General features: G+C 42.9%; 1 protein-coding gene across 2 annotated transcripts in view; it reads left to right on the forward strand.

The window, feature by feature from the left end:
• The first annotated feature begins 3,979 nt into the window (after positions 1–3,979).
• NETO2 (neuropilin and tolloid like 2) overlaps positions 3,980–16,394 on the forward strand; it is a 29,631-nt gene continuing 17,216 nt past the window's right edge. Inside the window, exons 1-2 of one of the 2 annotated variants that reach the window (XM_041458704.1) lie at positions 3,980–4,298; positions 16,217–16,273. In XM_041458704.1, the coding sequence (XP_041314638.1) occupies positions 4,265–4,298; positions 16,217–16,273 (91 nt within the window). In that variant the 5' untranslated portion in view covers positions 3,980–4,264. The remainder of the gene's footprint in view (positions 4,299–16,216; positions 16,274–16,394) is intronic. The other variant, XM_041458705.1, reaches the window with a different exon arrangement.

The raw sequence follows: 16,394 nt of genomic DNA on the forward strand, positions 1-16,394 counted from the left end.
ATACTTTGCAAATGTGTTGTACTAATTCTATAAGGATGGGCAAATATTTTATTCAAAGAAGTATGTTAAGAAATCAAGAGCAGTAGAGGAGGTAAATCTATGCTATGCTGCTCTAGTAACCCTACTGTCCATTCTGGGAACAGGATCTAGTTGTTGAGGCACTGGTAATATTGGCCTCCCTGTCACTTTGAAAATAACCAGCCACACAGCACTATTTTTGTAATTAATTCCTGACTTCAGTGAGAAATGTGATCCCATCTATGATACAATCCATAACAATTATAACCTAATTTTGAAATTAATGAATTTTTCAACCTAAGCCAAAAAAGTCTGTAGGTATATTCTAACAGTCAGATCTAATTATATTACCTACCAAACAGAGAAGTGCACTGTAAGCTTTCTGAAGGCTATGAGTTTTCTTCCTGAATATTCAAAAGTTTGCAATGTTCATTACTCAGTAGTAAATAACAAAGCCAACTGTGCATGTTTATGTATGATTATGTATTACATATTGTAATACAATTACAATCATATTACAATGCAATACTGAGGCACTTGTACCTCTATAATTTTCTAATTATAGAAATTATATAATGAAATTAGGATTTATCAAAGGCACCTAAATTGTACTGACAAAACCAAGTACCAGAACAGTTAAAACATAACTCATCTCCTTTCATCATTACTCACTGTCAACAACTATATTTTTGCAACCTCTTTTAAAAACGATGTCCAAATAGCTGCTGATCTAAGGCTGTTTGGGTTGTACACTTTGCTACTCAAGAGCAGAAAATATTTTAGGTAAATTAAAGTTAAAACTTCTCTCAGAACAGCAAATCAAATGAAGTTTTGAGGAGGAGGCAAACCCAGTTCTAACAATTCAAATGTAAGCCTTTAGCTGCAGCAGAGCACTGTTGTGACTGACTCATTCCTCAGCTGCTCATGCAGGTGTTTACCTCCATCAGAATGAGTCCCACTGCCTTCCCTGAACTGCTGCTACTCAAAAATAATCATGAGGATAGAGCATCAGAACAATACACAGCTGGCTGTCCAAAAGCTGTCTTCAACCTTTCTTGACTCCCAGACTTAAGTTTAATTAAGTGCAGCTTACTGCTGGCGTGACCCAGTGGCAGAGAGTTTTCCTCCCCGGAAACCTGCACTCTGCATGCTCAGAAGACAAGAACTGAAAGCTTCTTCAGACCTGTCACCAGTGAAAGCACCACCTGTAACAAGAACTCCAGCAAAACAAAGCAACAGGGATGTCCACAGGAGAAATGTCTCTGAAAGCAGCAGTAAACAGGGGCAAAATATGCCCCAAATCTACAAATTGATGCTACTCCCTGCCTCTCCCACACTGACAGCTTGACACAGCCGTGGAAAGAGAGCAGGATGGAAAAGCTGCTCACTTCCCCAAGTGTGTAATAGCTCTGTTCAACCTTCTAATGGACAAACCAGAAGTTGAGCTCTTCAGTTAAATTGACTGTAGCAGATTGGGTCTTTGCAATTGCTGCCCAAACTTGTACTGAGCACACAGCATTACAAGGGTTTTCTCTCGTCTCTTTGGTGAGAGACAGTTGACCACAAATAGTTCTCTTGAATGCAAATTCAGCCCAAGATCTAAGAATCAGGCCAGTTCTCATTTCTTATATCATCACAAGTAATAAAAATATCCAAGTCAAATTTTGCCATCAGCTATACTGTGCATTCCAAAAAATAAAAAAAGCAGGCAACCCCCTGTTTCCTAACAATCTGCACAACAGCACAGTCAGATTTTAATTATGTGCTTGCAGAGAGGATAAAAAATTGTGAATGATGCCAGATACAGTAGTCTTGGATATTTTCTTGCATTACTACAGTAAACATTTTTCTTAGTAAAGAAAATGTGAAGTAGATACGCCTATTGAGGACTTCTTTATGTATAGGAGTTTCCACTATAGAAGTTATCATTTCATCACACTGCTATAAATACATGGTTAAGAGGGGACAGAGGAATCGCTTTGTCCACTGCTGGAATGTAGCAGCTATTTCACAATTCATGGAAAAACTACGCTTGGAGGAGGACTGTATCATCTCTATTTGAAATTGAAGGGACAATTCAAGTAAGTAGAATAATATAATTATGTAACTTGGGATTTTGCCAAGCCATCAAGCTTAATACTTCATGAAGCTTCTTGCAACACTGAAATGGATGTTTAATACCCAGAAAAGCTCAGGACCTTTGCTGCGAGGTCTCGCCGGGCGTCTGGGAGGAGCAGCTGCCCCCCACCCCGCTGCCCCGCGGGGCCCCGGGGCCGCTCCCTCCCGCTGATCTCCGCTCACTTCTCCATTGAATTCGCCCTCGCTGACACTCACACTGACTTGAAGCGCTTGAAATATTTAACAGATAATCTGAAGCAAGAGAATGACCTTTTCTAACAGGATAGGCTGACCTTTGAACATTGTAAAAGAATTTAACATTCAAATACACAGCACCTAACCACAAGGAAATCAGAGCTTCACCTCGCACGCTCGTGTTAGACTGTACTGAGCTGCCCTACTCCTTAAGCAGACGGACTCCCAAGTGGCAATTACGCATATAATTTACAGTTTGCAAAATCTGTTGGGTCTAGAGAGTAAGTTGGTTCCAAATTGCTTCCACAAAGTGCCCGCGCTCGGACACCTGGAGCGGAGCTGCGCGCGGGGCACCTGGAGGTGCGGCCGTGCATCGCTGCGCAGGACCTGAATGGGGACCGCGACCTCCTCAGTCCTGGGAGCGGCATCGGGGCAGCTCCCGGGCACGGCACCGCCGCGCCGCTCCTGCGGGCCCGGCCCGGGGGCGCCCGGACCGCTCCTGCCCCCTGCGCAGAGCTTTGCAACACGCACAGGTCTAAACAGAGCGAAAGATCTCAGCTTCACCTAACCGGCAGATCCAGAGAGGAGACATCCTGTGGGAAATGCCCAGCGATTCTTGAACCTGTGTTGCTTATGGGAGATTTGAAAGCATTTTTAAGGGACTACCGTGTTGCTATCATTTTACACGTAGCCTATGGGCAGTACAGCCTTCCCCGGCTGTCCGGCACGGCCGCGACTCTCGCCCTCACGCACCTCCCTGGGCAGCTCGGAGGGGTCTGGCAGGACGGGAGTCCCCGCGGCGGGATCTGCTGGTCGGCGCCGCTCCCTCCCTGCCCTTCCCCCGACATCGCCACCTGCCTCCACTTCAGGCCCTTTCCCGAAGTAACATCTCCCCTCACAAGCGAACCCGATGTGATGGATAACCTAAGGGACGGGAGCCAGGGCAAGCAGCAGGCTAAGTGCGCCTTTTTATTAACTTCTTGTAAAGTAATAGCTCCATTTTAGCTGTCACTCTTGTCAAACAACAGCCGCACAATAGCGTGTGATGGGCCCTTCCCGGCGCCGGAGCTGCAGGCAGCACACTGCAGCCAGGCAGGCAGCTGGGCACGCCGCACTGCCGGAGCCGCGCGGGCTCCCTGCCACAAGCGAGGGGGCAAAGGGGAGCCACGGAAGACCAAGGGAAGCACCGTGTCCCTTTTACCCCATGGAGACCCACTCAGATCCCAAACAAAGCCGGGCAGCCAGGATTCAGGCTTATCCAAGCAACCGTGTGCTGGAGAGGGACCGCACGGCTCGCCCCCGCCGCCGCGGGGGACGCTCTCCGGCCACCCAGCACCGCACACAGGAAAAGCCCGGCAGACGGGGGCAGGATGGGCCTGGGGCATGAGGCACGGCGGGGGCCGAGGTACGGGACCGAGGCGGCGCGCTGCAACGGGGCCAGTCCCGGCTCCCCGTGGGGACGGGATGAGAATGGGTGCTGCTCCAGCGCTGTCGCCCCCGCCTCGGTGCCCGGCCGAGCGGGAGGAGCACAGCGGCCCCGCTGGCTGCGGCTGCTTGCGGGGCTCCGTCGGGGGCGGGCACATGCGTACAAGCAGCTCATCCAGGCAAACACCCCTCACATCTTAAATGAGCTTCATTTAGCAGCAGCCGCTTCAGTCGGGCTGGGAGCTGCCGGGCTGCGCTCCGAGCGCCGCGCGTGGAGCCCTCCCGGGGCAGGCCAGCCTCGACGGAGCCCGCCGCGCCCCGCTCTCCATGGGACTGAGCGCGGCTGAGGCTCCGCGCTCGGGCGGCGGAGGCTGAGTGCGCCCCGCGGGGGCGCCGGGCATGGCCGCGGGCGGGCGGGGGCCGAGCCGTAGCCGCGGGCACAGCGCCCTCGCGGGGGGCACCGCCGCGGCCATGGAGCGCCGCTGATCGCCGCCGCCGCCGGGAGACAATGGCTCTGCACAAACTCTGCTCGGTGCTGGAAGGTAGGAGCCGCGGGCGGCACGCCGCCCCGCCGGAGCGGGGACCGCGGTACCCCCGGCGGCGCCGCCCCTTCGGCCGCCCCGCGCTGCCCCCGGCGCCCTCCCTGCGCCGGCGGAAACTTCGGAGCGGCGGCCGCAGGGGCGGCCGCCCCGCTTCTGCCGGGGCTGCTCTTCCCGAGCCGACACTCCGCACCTCCCCATCGCACCGCCCCACGGCCCCGCGTCCCTGCCCGGCGGCCGCCGCTCTCTGGCCCCGCTCTGCCCCACGCGAGACACGGCGCTGCGGCGCCGGCTGGGGGCCGCGGCTGCCGGAGCCCAACGCGGGGCCGGGCCGGGGGCCCGCAGCCATCCCGGGCTGCCCCCGGTCCCGCTAGTGCGGGCGGGCGGCGGATACACCTCGGCACCTCGGGGTTGGGAGGTTCCAGCGGCGGGGACACCTCGGCACCTCGGGGTTGGGGAGGGCCCCAGCGGCGGGGACACCTCCGCACCTCGCGTTTGGGGGATCCCACCGTTAGGAACACCTCGGGTTCGGGGGCTCCCAACCTGCAGTATCGTGGATCACAGTGGCAGCGACTCTACCTCGGTGACCCGTATATTCCCGAGACACACCGGCGGTATCCTACGCTCGTCTTTTCACAGTAAAAATACTCTTTGCTTTCCTGACTTTCCTGACGAGCTGCTGCACACTGTTCAGCTTATCACACTTGTTATTGGGAACAAGGTCTGTTTTCAGTAAGGTTTTCTTAAAATCAGTCACCCGAGTCACAAGCTACACCCTGACCAGTGTTTACCTGTGATTTTCTTCTTGAGGCTTTTAAATCTTGTTTCTAACTTATTTCTGTTCAGAGGTAAACAACGGAGCAAGGCTCCTCATCCGAGCATTTATTTCTTTGTGCTGTATTTATACAGCTCGACAATGGGCGAGGGGTTTCTGTTAGGAAAGAAATCTTGATGTGGCACTTAACCTTGTGCCTCAAGAGATTATTTCTAGCATTCTGTATCTTCTTGAGCAATAGCAGACTTGATGGGGATTCCAGTCTGTTGGTTTTGGGGTTTTTTTTAATGATGATTATTATTTTAAATTACTCTGTTAGGAGATATTGGTGTGACTGCATGCATTATTAAAGCCAACAAGACACTACTGCAGAGTGGAGGATTGTTTAGTGTATACATTGATGTCTTCCCAAACTATGAAAGTTGTAAAAAAGTCTGTTTTAAATCCAGAATGTTTCCATGGGCCATACATTCCCATGTTCCTGGCATGAAGGACTTCATGTCTTTAGGGTTTCAAAAAATATTTTTCATTTATTAGCATCATAACTGAGAGACAGAAGATACTTGTTCTTAAAAAATGTCTGTCTCTCTACATTGTTAACCATCCACTGAGTTTAGACAACGTAGGAACATATGGCTTACATGGGGAAGACAAGGCATTTGGATTCTTTTTTCTACTGCCTCTTTTAAATAACATATTTAAATATCAGAAGCCACCATAAAATACAACTGTTGTATCTACTACCTAAATACTTTACACACACGCTGATTTAATTACATTTCTAAAATACGTGATTGCTGCAAAATTGACTGTACAGGTTTTCCAGTGAACAGATCTGTGTATTTTTTTATAGTCACACTAGTGTCCGGGTAAAAAGTCCCTCTACAGGAAGTTTTTTGTATTTTTCATAATCCATAAATTGCACAAAGCCATTAGTCAATAAGCTGTTAGTATTCTAAACGCATCCCTTGCCATGACTACAGAAACAACCTATCATTACTTAGCATCATAAACTCCCTTTTAGCTCTGCTTCAATAGAAGTCGTTGCATAGTCCCATTATTACACCTAATCAGAAACAAAAAAGTATATTCCTGTAGATAGGTGTATAGATTCAGTTCCAGAAGGAAACTGCTGGGAATAAAATTCAAAGTAACCATCCATATTTTACAAATTGCAGCTTAAATTCTGCATGGAAGCCCTACCTACAGTGGCAGTAATTTTTTTTTTCTCCATACAAATAGCTTCATGTGCAGAACTGGGGGAGTTCTGCTAAACCACATGCGAAGTACCATGAAGCTTAGTGTATCATGAGAAGTCATATTTTATTTAATACTTCTTAGTAACATCTTCTGTTCTTCACATGGAATGCGTGTATACATTTCTGTCATCAACCAAGAATCTATTTTGTGGCTGTTACCCCAGGGCAGAAAAGAGCCCCTCATGCTTTGTGGCAGTTGGAATTTCTTATATTAAGCTTGTTCATCTGTTCTTCCTCAGCTATCAATATCAAGGACTATTTAAATAAACACTTAATGTAATTCTTTGTCTCTGTCTGTAGTGTTCAGCAAAACTTTTAAAAGTCTCATCCTGAGTCCCATCATCCTGCGTGGATTCTTTGCTCTCCTCCACCTCTCCCAAGCAGCAGTGCCGAGCGGCAGCGCTGGTGGAGCACGACAGCCCTGAGATTTCAGTGGCTGCAGCTTTTGCTCAAGTGGAGCCCAGCCAATGCCCACCTGCTTTCTCAGTGGGCTCTGGAACCTCTTGAAGGCCAAGAGCTTGCTGCATTTGGGCTGTTGGAGGACAAAGCCTTTGCCTCCTGCCTTCAGCTCTCAATGCCATCTTAAACATGCTAGAATCATTCCCTGAGCCTGGCACAGCTTGCAAAATGCAACTGCTCTACAACAATAAAGCACCATAACCCTCCACTTCATGAGAGAGAAAAGCAGCTGCTTTCATAAAGCCATGCCCCTGTTAGGCTTAGGAAGTAAATATAAACCTACCTTGAATTTCCTCATACCTGGTGTTCCCCCAAAATGTGTTTGCTAAGAGCTTGTTCCCATGCTTCAAATATGCTCCCTCTTTCATTTCCATATGCTGTTATTTGCTTTTAAAAACTGTACAAGCTGTCAGTTAAATCCTTCCGCCACATTAATTTTGGTCTATTTCAGTTAATATATTGGATTAATTTAGAAAGCCAAAAAGAGAATTCTGTAGCTTCTGACCCAGTAATTCAACAAGCAGCCAGGGGTAAAACAAATTACTGCTACATTCCCAACCTTCCAGTGGACTACAGAATTATTTCCAACTCCATCAGGTTGCAAGAATGAGGACTGCTATGATTTAACTTCCTGCCATTCTGCTCCAGCTCCTCATTTGCATTTTGGCATGATTTTAACAGTTAATTTCTCACAAACAAGTAGTGTTAGGAAGTAATGCTTCCTTCCACACAAGAGCTAGAAATTACTGCTGCCTATTTCCAAAACCAGAAGGTGTAATAATGCCACAAAAAGCTGAAAACAGGCAGTAGGAAAAAAGGTTATTCAAAAATCTAATAGTTTCATGATTTGTTCATTGAAGCCAAAAGCAAAAGTACTGACTGTAGAAGCTACAGTGACCCTAATGAAGGCAGTATCAAGTGAAGTCAGAATGTTATTTTTTACTTAAACAGTATCTACTTTCCACCTTTTCTGCTGCACTGAAAAAAGTGAAGCTCCAAACTGCTTGCAGGGCAAAGCAGTTCAGCAGAAGTAACTCAAGTAACTGCAGAACAGGATTCAAAAAGCTGCAGTGTTAAAAACAAGGCGAGTGTTTGGTGGTGTGTGTTACACCTTGCTCTTAATACACATACAAACTTCATATTCAAAATGTACCACCCTGAAGCATGACTTTAAATACATTAACTCCCTCTTTTTCCTAAGATATAGTTGCCCATGACTGCTAAAATTTGTACAGAACAACTTGGTTACAATTGCATTGATATTAATAGCAAATTTTAGTGTGTAAATCATGTATATGGCTGTAGCCAGAGTATAGAAAAACACTGGATTGAAGCTAAAGGAGCTACTAAATTATGAATCACTATCTAATGAAAAAGTTAAGATTTTCAGCATCTTCCTTAAGGTTTAATTCACAGGGAGAGATTAGACAGAAAAAATTACCCTTGAAGTAAAACTTTATAAGCTATTCATCATTTATGAACCTGTCAGAAAGTCATAATTCACTGGAGAAATGAAGAGAGCTGCTAATTGCACTTACTCTAGTATGTGTAGTTTACGTACAAAACAAATCCAGCACTAGGAGTATAACCTGTCTGGACTGAAGCAAAATGTTAGTGTCTTGGATTCAAGCTGGGATTCTAACACAGCAAACAAGCCTGCTGCTTGTCTGCCTTGTACATTCCAGTCTGTTTTGTTTTTTTTTTTTTTTTTTTTTTTTTTTAATTAATGAAGCACTTACAGTCTAGGACAACTTAAACAGCTTGCTACCTTTAAACAGCTTGCTGCCTCTGTCAACATATAACTGGCAACTGCTACCTCAAATACTGCAAGATATGGGGTTGGAGGAGTGTAAATTACAACAAAAGCCAGCAGGTAAATTTTAATGAAAAAAAAGCCACATTTTTTTCAGAGTATCTTTGTGCTTCACTCAGTTTTCTGTTATTACAAAGCTGACTCCTCCGTGCAGCAGGAAAGAATGGCCAATATGTTAAGAAACCATTTCACAAAACCTCCTTATTTATCATATGGTAAAATTAATGAACACTAAGTCTCTTTTTAAGGGACTGAGACTGAAAAGCTGGAAAAGAAAAAAATTTAGTCTGTACATAAATTGTTGCCAGACATGAAAGAAGATAGCAGAAAAGAACTTTAAATATAATTTCATAATAGACATTCCAGAAATTATTTCCACTGAAAAATATAGTATATTGCTAATAAATAAGAGAAGATAAAGAACTGGTATAATCTGATCGATTTTTAAGTCAAAAGTGTCACTATCCAATTTCTCTAGGAATAAGCTATTGCTGGAAAAGATGTATTCAGAATAGTCATGTGCAGCAGGATTAGTTCTGTCAGCTAGAGGGAAGTCATCTGAACTTAGAAGTCAGTGTACATATTTTAATAAGGTTTTTGAAACCTCTCATCAACATGGTTTGCACATGCAGTCTTCTCATCAGTCTCTTGCTGCACACAGTTTGGAGATGAAAAAAAAGGCTCTTCTGTATAAAAATGAAAGTTTCTATTTTAAAAATGAAAGCTATCATTATTCTGGCAGAAGTTTTGCTGGCAGACAGACCCAGGGATGGATTATAAGTAACAGGATGTGGAGCAACTGGTAAAATGAAGCAGCCCACAGCTGCTTATACATTTCTAATGGAGGACAGGATCAGAAACGTTAAATGTTTTTAGCCAGCCTAGAGGGGACTCTGTCACAGATCCATCCAAGCATGAATTGTTCTGGAAATGATTTTTATCAAAGGGACATGGGAGAACTGCACTTACTTCCTGAATCAGTTAACCTGGTTTCTCTGCAGAGATAGAGTCCCAATTTGTTTCTCTGGCAATCTTAAAGAGAGGAATCCCTACTGGAAACAGCTGGAGTGAGATGAAGCTGTTATATCTGAGAATAGACCTGAGTGCATTCAGCTATCCTGCTGGCAGTTAATGGCTAACAAGATTTGGATCTTAGAAGGCACAGAGTCACTGTTAATAGCTGGTGAAGCCCACTTCTGCTATCAAGCTTCTGTGAGAAAGATTAAAAATGTGTTGGCAGCTCCACTAGCATGCTCTGGGTAAGACTTAAACCAGCTAAAATATGTCTTGCCTGATGCACACCTTCATCTCTGTACTTTATTCTGTGACAATCCTGGAGTATGTTCCAATATGAGGAAACCACTGGAGCTGTTAATAGGATAAGTTGTAGGCAGCCACCTTAAATGCTCTTTGATACTCATTTTACCTATCTGCAAATGTTCTGTTGAGACCGCAATTGATTAAGGAATGTATGCAGGCTGTGAACTATAAAAATGTTTGGGATTCAAAAACTGCTGTGTTTTCATCCTCAGCAACAGAATTGTTAGCCTTAAATACAGCAGCAACAGATGCAATCCAGTATTCTTTTTGTCAATTAAACATAGCAAATGCTAGGAAGAGAGAGAAAAATCTCATTCCTTGAAATTTACAGTGTGTGTTTCTGAGCTAAAAATGGCTTGAATCTGAAAGCAGTTAATAAGCTTTTTGAAAGAAAAAGAGGTGACCATGCACACAGAATTACATGAAATCCAAAGTGTCTGGACACTTTACCTGTCTGTCTAAATTGCACAAGTTCTTTACAAGACCACCCACCAGTCAATCAATGACTTTGAATTTGTGCAGCAACTAATCCTTGATCAGAGTCCTTAAAAGCAAAACCCAAAACATGTAATTAATGTTGCCCAGAGAACAGGATAGGATATAATAATCATAAATGTCCCCAGCTCATTCATAGCTAATATTACTGTTTAGACTCATGAGTAAAAAATGGATATAAAACCTGAAATACAGCGATGAGCAGTTGCTGAAAGTAATGCTAATTTTAGTACGCAGGGCAAATGAGGAGCTAAGTTTAAGAAGAATACACAGAAAAGGAACCATTCCCATAAGGCAAAACAGAGTATATAATTAAGATCAAGCATTTGTTACTCTAGGCTGTATCTGCCAGAAAGAAGCAGGCATCCTGGCAAGATTTTCCAACATGCATGACCCATGTGTTGCCAATTACCATCTCTCTGGACTATGTGTTTACAAGGTGCTGCCTAATCCAAGGAGCAGAGCACAGAGATCCAATGAATCCTGCTTTAAGCAAAGTCTGTCATCTTTATCCCTAGGATTCTGGCTACCACTATAGTAAGAATGTGTAGTACTCTAAATGATTAAGTCTTTATTTTAAAAAATGGTGGAATGTTTCTCATCTGTGCCTGACTGCTTCCCAGTTTGATATTCAGCTTGCCCTGCATGCATAGATCCCCCATTGTCACCACTGAAGACAGACACTGCTCTCAGAGCCACACAGCAAATCGAGTCTGTTGTCTCTGTGTGAAGATCCCTAGAGCATGCAGAAAGAGCAAAGATACATCATAGGGAGCTCAGAGCTGTACTGTATCCCATGAAATCTGAAGAATGTGTTTTGCCGTAAAGTACAAGCATATGTCAGATTTGCAGCCTAAAGCACTTGTTTATCTAAGCAACATGCTGATTTCTCAGTATTGGGTTGAGCACCCATTTACTGCAAAACTAAATATATTATTCTCATTTTTAAAGAGAAGTAAGAGCCACACATTTGTAAACCTCCCTATATCTACTCCAATGCAGAAATTAGCTTCTTTTTTCTTTTTTAGCTTTGATTTACTTTAAAAAATTTAGGAAATGCCAACAAAGAACATCTTGACTTCTGCAAACAAGGCAGTTTATTACACCAGTTCAGGGGCTTCTTTTATGTTATTCTGTAAGCCTACTTCAGCAACAGAATATTAGGAACTTGAATTGTATGTTTAGTGTCTTCACTTTTCAAAATTTATACAGCTGTCTGCAGGCTATGTGATCTAAAATATTTAATGCAAAGAAGTGAAGAAAATGAAAAATCCATTCTTTTAAAAACAGACAGAAGCTGGCTACTTTTTCTGTGTTCCTAGTTCATGCTCACACAGGTATAAACTATCAGAGCTCTAAATGGTAGTACAAGAGTGTGCACCATAATTCATGAAATACAAGTACAAATACCAGATTCATGAATAAAAGAAGCTCCTCAATCTCCACCTCGGTGTGCGTGCTGCTGTTGGCTTAAGGATGGCCTCTTCTGCAGGGTACAGATCATGAAGGGGAAGCTCACTGGAAGGTGCAGAAGCAGTAACTTTTATTACATTTATCACCTAAGTATCTCTAAGTTCATAAGGTCAGTGTCCCACAGCTCAGGCTCCTCTGGTAGAATTCTCATCATACTCCTCCAGTAAAAACAAAACACCCAGCTCTCCCCTTGAATCCCTTTGATGTCCATGCAATCCTGCAGTGTGCTGTTGCTTACATCAGCAAGCCATGTTCAAGTGGCATTTTTACTCACTATTTGTGCTTCCTGTACCATATAATAGACTATGGAGCTAAGCCTAGACTTATCTTTCATCCACACTGAAGAATAGTCATGTCAGAGAGATCCTTAAGAGAGTTTAAAAGAGGAAAAAAGGAGCAGAGGAATACTGTGTCCCATTTCAAGCACAATAACTATTTGAATTGCAGTTTATTAGAAATAAAAAGATCATTCTTCATCCTTCTGGAAGTGCTACAAGACTTTTAGTGAAAGTGGTTCAGTCTCTCATATCTGTTCTCATTGCTGTGACTGTGTCCCTGCTGCAGTACCAGGACAGTGGTTCACACTAGCTCTCTACTGCACCAGCTTCCAGGATTTGTCTCTTCCCTAGACATCTCCCTCCTTATAGATTTGTACTGTCCAAATTAGTCTTTGAGATTCAAAATTATTTTTCCAGGAAGTAGTATAAATTTAGGACACCAAGAGATTGCTTTGTTGTTTTTAAAATGCACACAAAAATGGGTTAATGGAAACAGTCTGAAAGGTCTAAAAATATCCTGACTGATTATTTTTTTTCCTTTTCTTTTCATCCTGAGTATTGACAGACCTTGTTTTCAGCCCCTTAACTCCTGTTGGATTTCCCACATTATACTGTGTCATGTCAGTGCACTCAGTTTAAGGCAATACTACCTCAGGCAATCCTGCCCAGTACTCTGAGGAAGAGCAGGTAAGTCCTGTTCACCTTTTTGCCAGCAGTGTCTCACTGATGAAGACAGCGCACATCCAGACCATTAGCCAGAGACACCTCTTTTCTTTATCAGACCCTCACCAAGGATAAAAGTAGTGCCAAAGGAAGACTCTGGAACGTTTGCTGCCTGGGCTACTCTGAATACATCTTAAGGGTTGTTGAGACCATGAGAAGGATGGGCATTGCCAGGGAAGGGCAAGAACAAGGTGTAAGAGATTAAAACTGAAGAGCATGGAAAGGGCAGGGAACCAAGAGAAAGTGGGCCATACCTTCCCAGTCATCCATATAACATGACAAAAGGAAGACAGCAAGACAAACATTCAATCCATATCTTCTGCAGTTGCTGGCATATCCATGCTGCTCTGCAAGGAATAGGCACTGTTTGTTTGCATTTACATGCATACAGGCACTGGACTATTTATAGAAACAGTACAGCTCTAGTGAAAGCCAATCAGGCTTTCTGAAGTCCTTTTAGGGGGGTTGTTTCTTTATCCACATCAGGAAGAAGGGAAATCAATGGTTAGTGTAACAGAACATCTATTCTTATGTTGTTTCCACCAGTACAATCACTGAAATAAATGTAGATACATACTGAAATTAAAAAAAAAAGTATTTTAACAGTGGGAGCCATAGTAAAGAGCTGTACTAAATAAAAACCAAAGCAAACCAACAAACCCTCAATTTTTCACTGTTACTTGAAAGTGACTGTTTGCATTTGTTTTGCTAGTCACATGTTAATTTCACTCATATTTCTCTGTGTGTTTGCTTTAAGAAACAAAGTCAAAGCTCATTTTGCATTTTGAGAAGCAGCATAAGTTACACAGAGCTTGCTCTGTCCTTGCAAAACAGAGGGCGGGCTTAGCACATCTTTAAGAAAGGTGAATTCAATAGAATATGCTGAGACGTGACTTGCACGGGACTGGGGAAACTGCCTTTACTTTAGTAATAGAAGTCAACATTGAAGTGTTGCACCAAAACCACTGAAAAAAAAAAAAAAAAAAACCAAACAAAAAAAAAAAAAAACCAAGAGATTGACTACTTTATAACCACTGTCAAGATTCTCTTTTAGGGACAAGTGATCTCAGGAGTTCAAATGCATTGTGAGTTCATGCAGCTCATAAACTCAGATGTTCTGGTGTACAGTTTAAACAGAGAAGCTGCAAAAATAATCTGTAAATAATGGTGAAATAATATCATCTATGTAAGGAATAGTAAAAACTAAAACCAGCTGAAAACTAATGTCAATCATATGTTAATAAAGGTGGGATATTTGTTCATTTGCTTTAAAGACTAGTGAACATCCATAACTGAATACCAGTAATGGGTGCTAGATACTTTCTTCTGAAGGAGGAATTTTCAGTCTAGGGTGAGTCAGTAATGATTAGCAGCATCTGCTTTGTATTTGGATAATGACAGATAATATATTTTTAAGTATATTAATATTGATGAAAATGCAGAATTATTGCAAAGATGGAAATTGAAAAACTACTTAAATCTTCACCTACTCTAACATAATCCATCCCTAAAAATCAAATAAGCTTCTAAGAACATAGCACTTGTTTGCAAGACCCATATGGTATTTTAGAAAACACCCACAGTTATGAACCTGACTTACACAGGAAAAAGCATTTGTTGGTGAGGAAAGTTTCAGAATGAAACACAGTCTACTTCAGTAAGGGTAGAGAGAAGAAAGGGCAGCAGAATAAAACATAATGCTAGATGGACACTTTCAGGAGCAGACTTTGATCTTTTCCCAAGATAATATATCCATGCCAGCGTTAGAGGAGCATCTGGATGAGTTGAGTCAAGATTGCTGTGGTTCATAGTCAGTGCATGCTCACACTTCAACTCCAAAGGGCTCAAAGTCCAACAGCAACACAGGGAAAAGCACAGATGGAAAAAATGCCATTTCAACTGAGCCACTGAAATGCCTGAGCAACAAGGCAGGAAGGCTGGGAAAATAAAATTAATTTCTTGAAAGTGACAAGAAAATTCCTGCTGAAATCTCTTTTTTTTGCCCTGCAGTGCTAAGGCCACGCCTGCCTGACAAGTAGATTAAGAACATGGGAAGGGCCATACCAGGTCACATCAAAGGTCCATCTTGCTTGGTATCTTCTTTTACGGAGATATAAAAGCAGAATGAGTATAAAAGTAGAGCAAATTATATTTATCCCAAATACATCCCAGACTTCCAACAACTTACGGCTTAAGGCGTTTCTGAAGCAGAATTTTCTACCTCAAGGATGCATTATGAATTATGTGCATAAAAAAAAAAAAAAATCTTTGTTTAATTTGAACATGCCACCTGCTCACTTTGTCTGACACCCCCTGGTTCTCTACTGGAAGAGACAAGCAGTAGTTGCTCAGTTCTCAATCTCAGTGATACTTGTGGTTTTGTAACTTGTGTCCTGTCTCCCCTCAGCCCCTTCTGTCCAGGGCAGTCCAGGCCTGCTTAGGTAGTTCTGATGAGATGTGGACAGAATTTCTGAGATACTCCAGACGCAGACAAATGAAAGATTTGAAGAGTGGCATATTAATTTACTCTATTTCATTCTCATTCCCCCTCCTGGTAATCCTAAACAATTTGAAGTGACAAAGTTGACAAAGCATTTTAGGAAAATCTAAACATTAAGGCTGCTTTAAAATTGCTGATGGACTGTGGAATATGGAGCTTTTCATACGTGCTGCTCATATGGATGCTTCTTGGGTACAGGGAATGTGTAAATCTAAGGGAAAGGCTAAAAGTAAAACAGCCAGAAAGGAAGGAAAGACAGAGGGAGGCTGTCCATCTGCCCATTTTCTACTGCCTCATCATTTGCAGAAATCACTGGTATTGTGTGGCAGCATCACAACAACCAGTCTTGCAAGCACAAATCTGTGATTTCTATGGAGGGGTTAAGACCATGCTGTGTGTCCTGTGGTCCAGATTAATTTCTTGGAAGCTGGAGAAGTCTTTTGCACGCATTATGCAAATAGAGTTTTAGGATAAATATGATTCATTACAGCAGTGAAACATCTTGTTTCAGGATATAAAAGTTTTATAAACAACAGATACCATGTAAACTCTAGAAAATATTCTTAAAAGTCCCCTCAAACAATGAATTGCTGTTCTTATACACACTTTCTTGAGGAACCTGGAAGAAGGACCAGCAGTGCACATAGACTGCACCAGTTTCATAAGTTGAAATTTTAAAGAAAACACATAAATTATTTACATATTGTTGTATGTTCTGAATGGTTTTGGTCAGTGATGCCAGGATTTGCATGAACTGGGACTACAGAAAATGGTCTATAATTTTGAAATATTACTGATGTTTTTCCTGTCCAATTTCTCTCATCAGTGTTGCTTGTAACAATCCTGGTAGTGGAAGGCATTGCCGTTGCACAGAAGACACAAGGTACAATTTTAGTTTGACGATTTTCTCTTAAAAAATGGAACAGTTTTATAACTTTTAATTGAGCAATATAAGTGAAAAGAAATGTTTGTATTCAGACATGGATAGCTCTTGAATTACCAGT

The sequence above is a fragment of the Pyrgilauda ruficollis genome, unplaced genomic scaffold (assembly GCF_017590135.1).
Source record: "Pyrgilauda ruficollis isolate IOZ18807 unplaced genomic scaffold, ASM1759013v1 scaffold13, whole genome shotgun sequence".
Classification (NCBI taxonomy): Eukaryota; Metazoa; Chordata; class Aves; order Passeriformes; family Passeridae; genus Pyrgilauda; species Pyrgilauda ruficollis.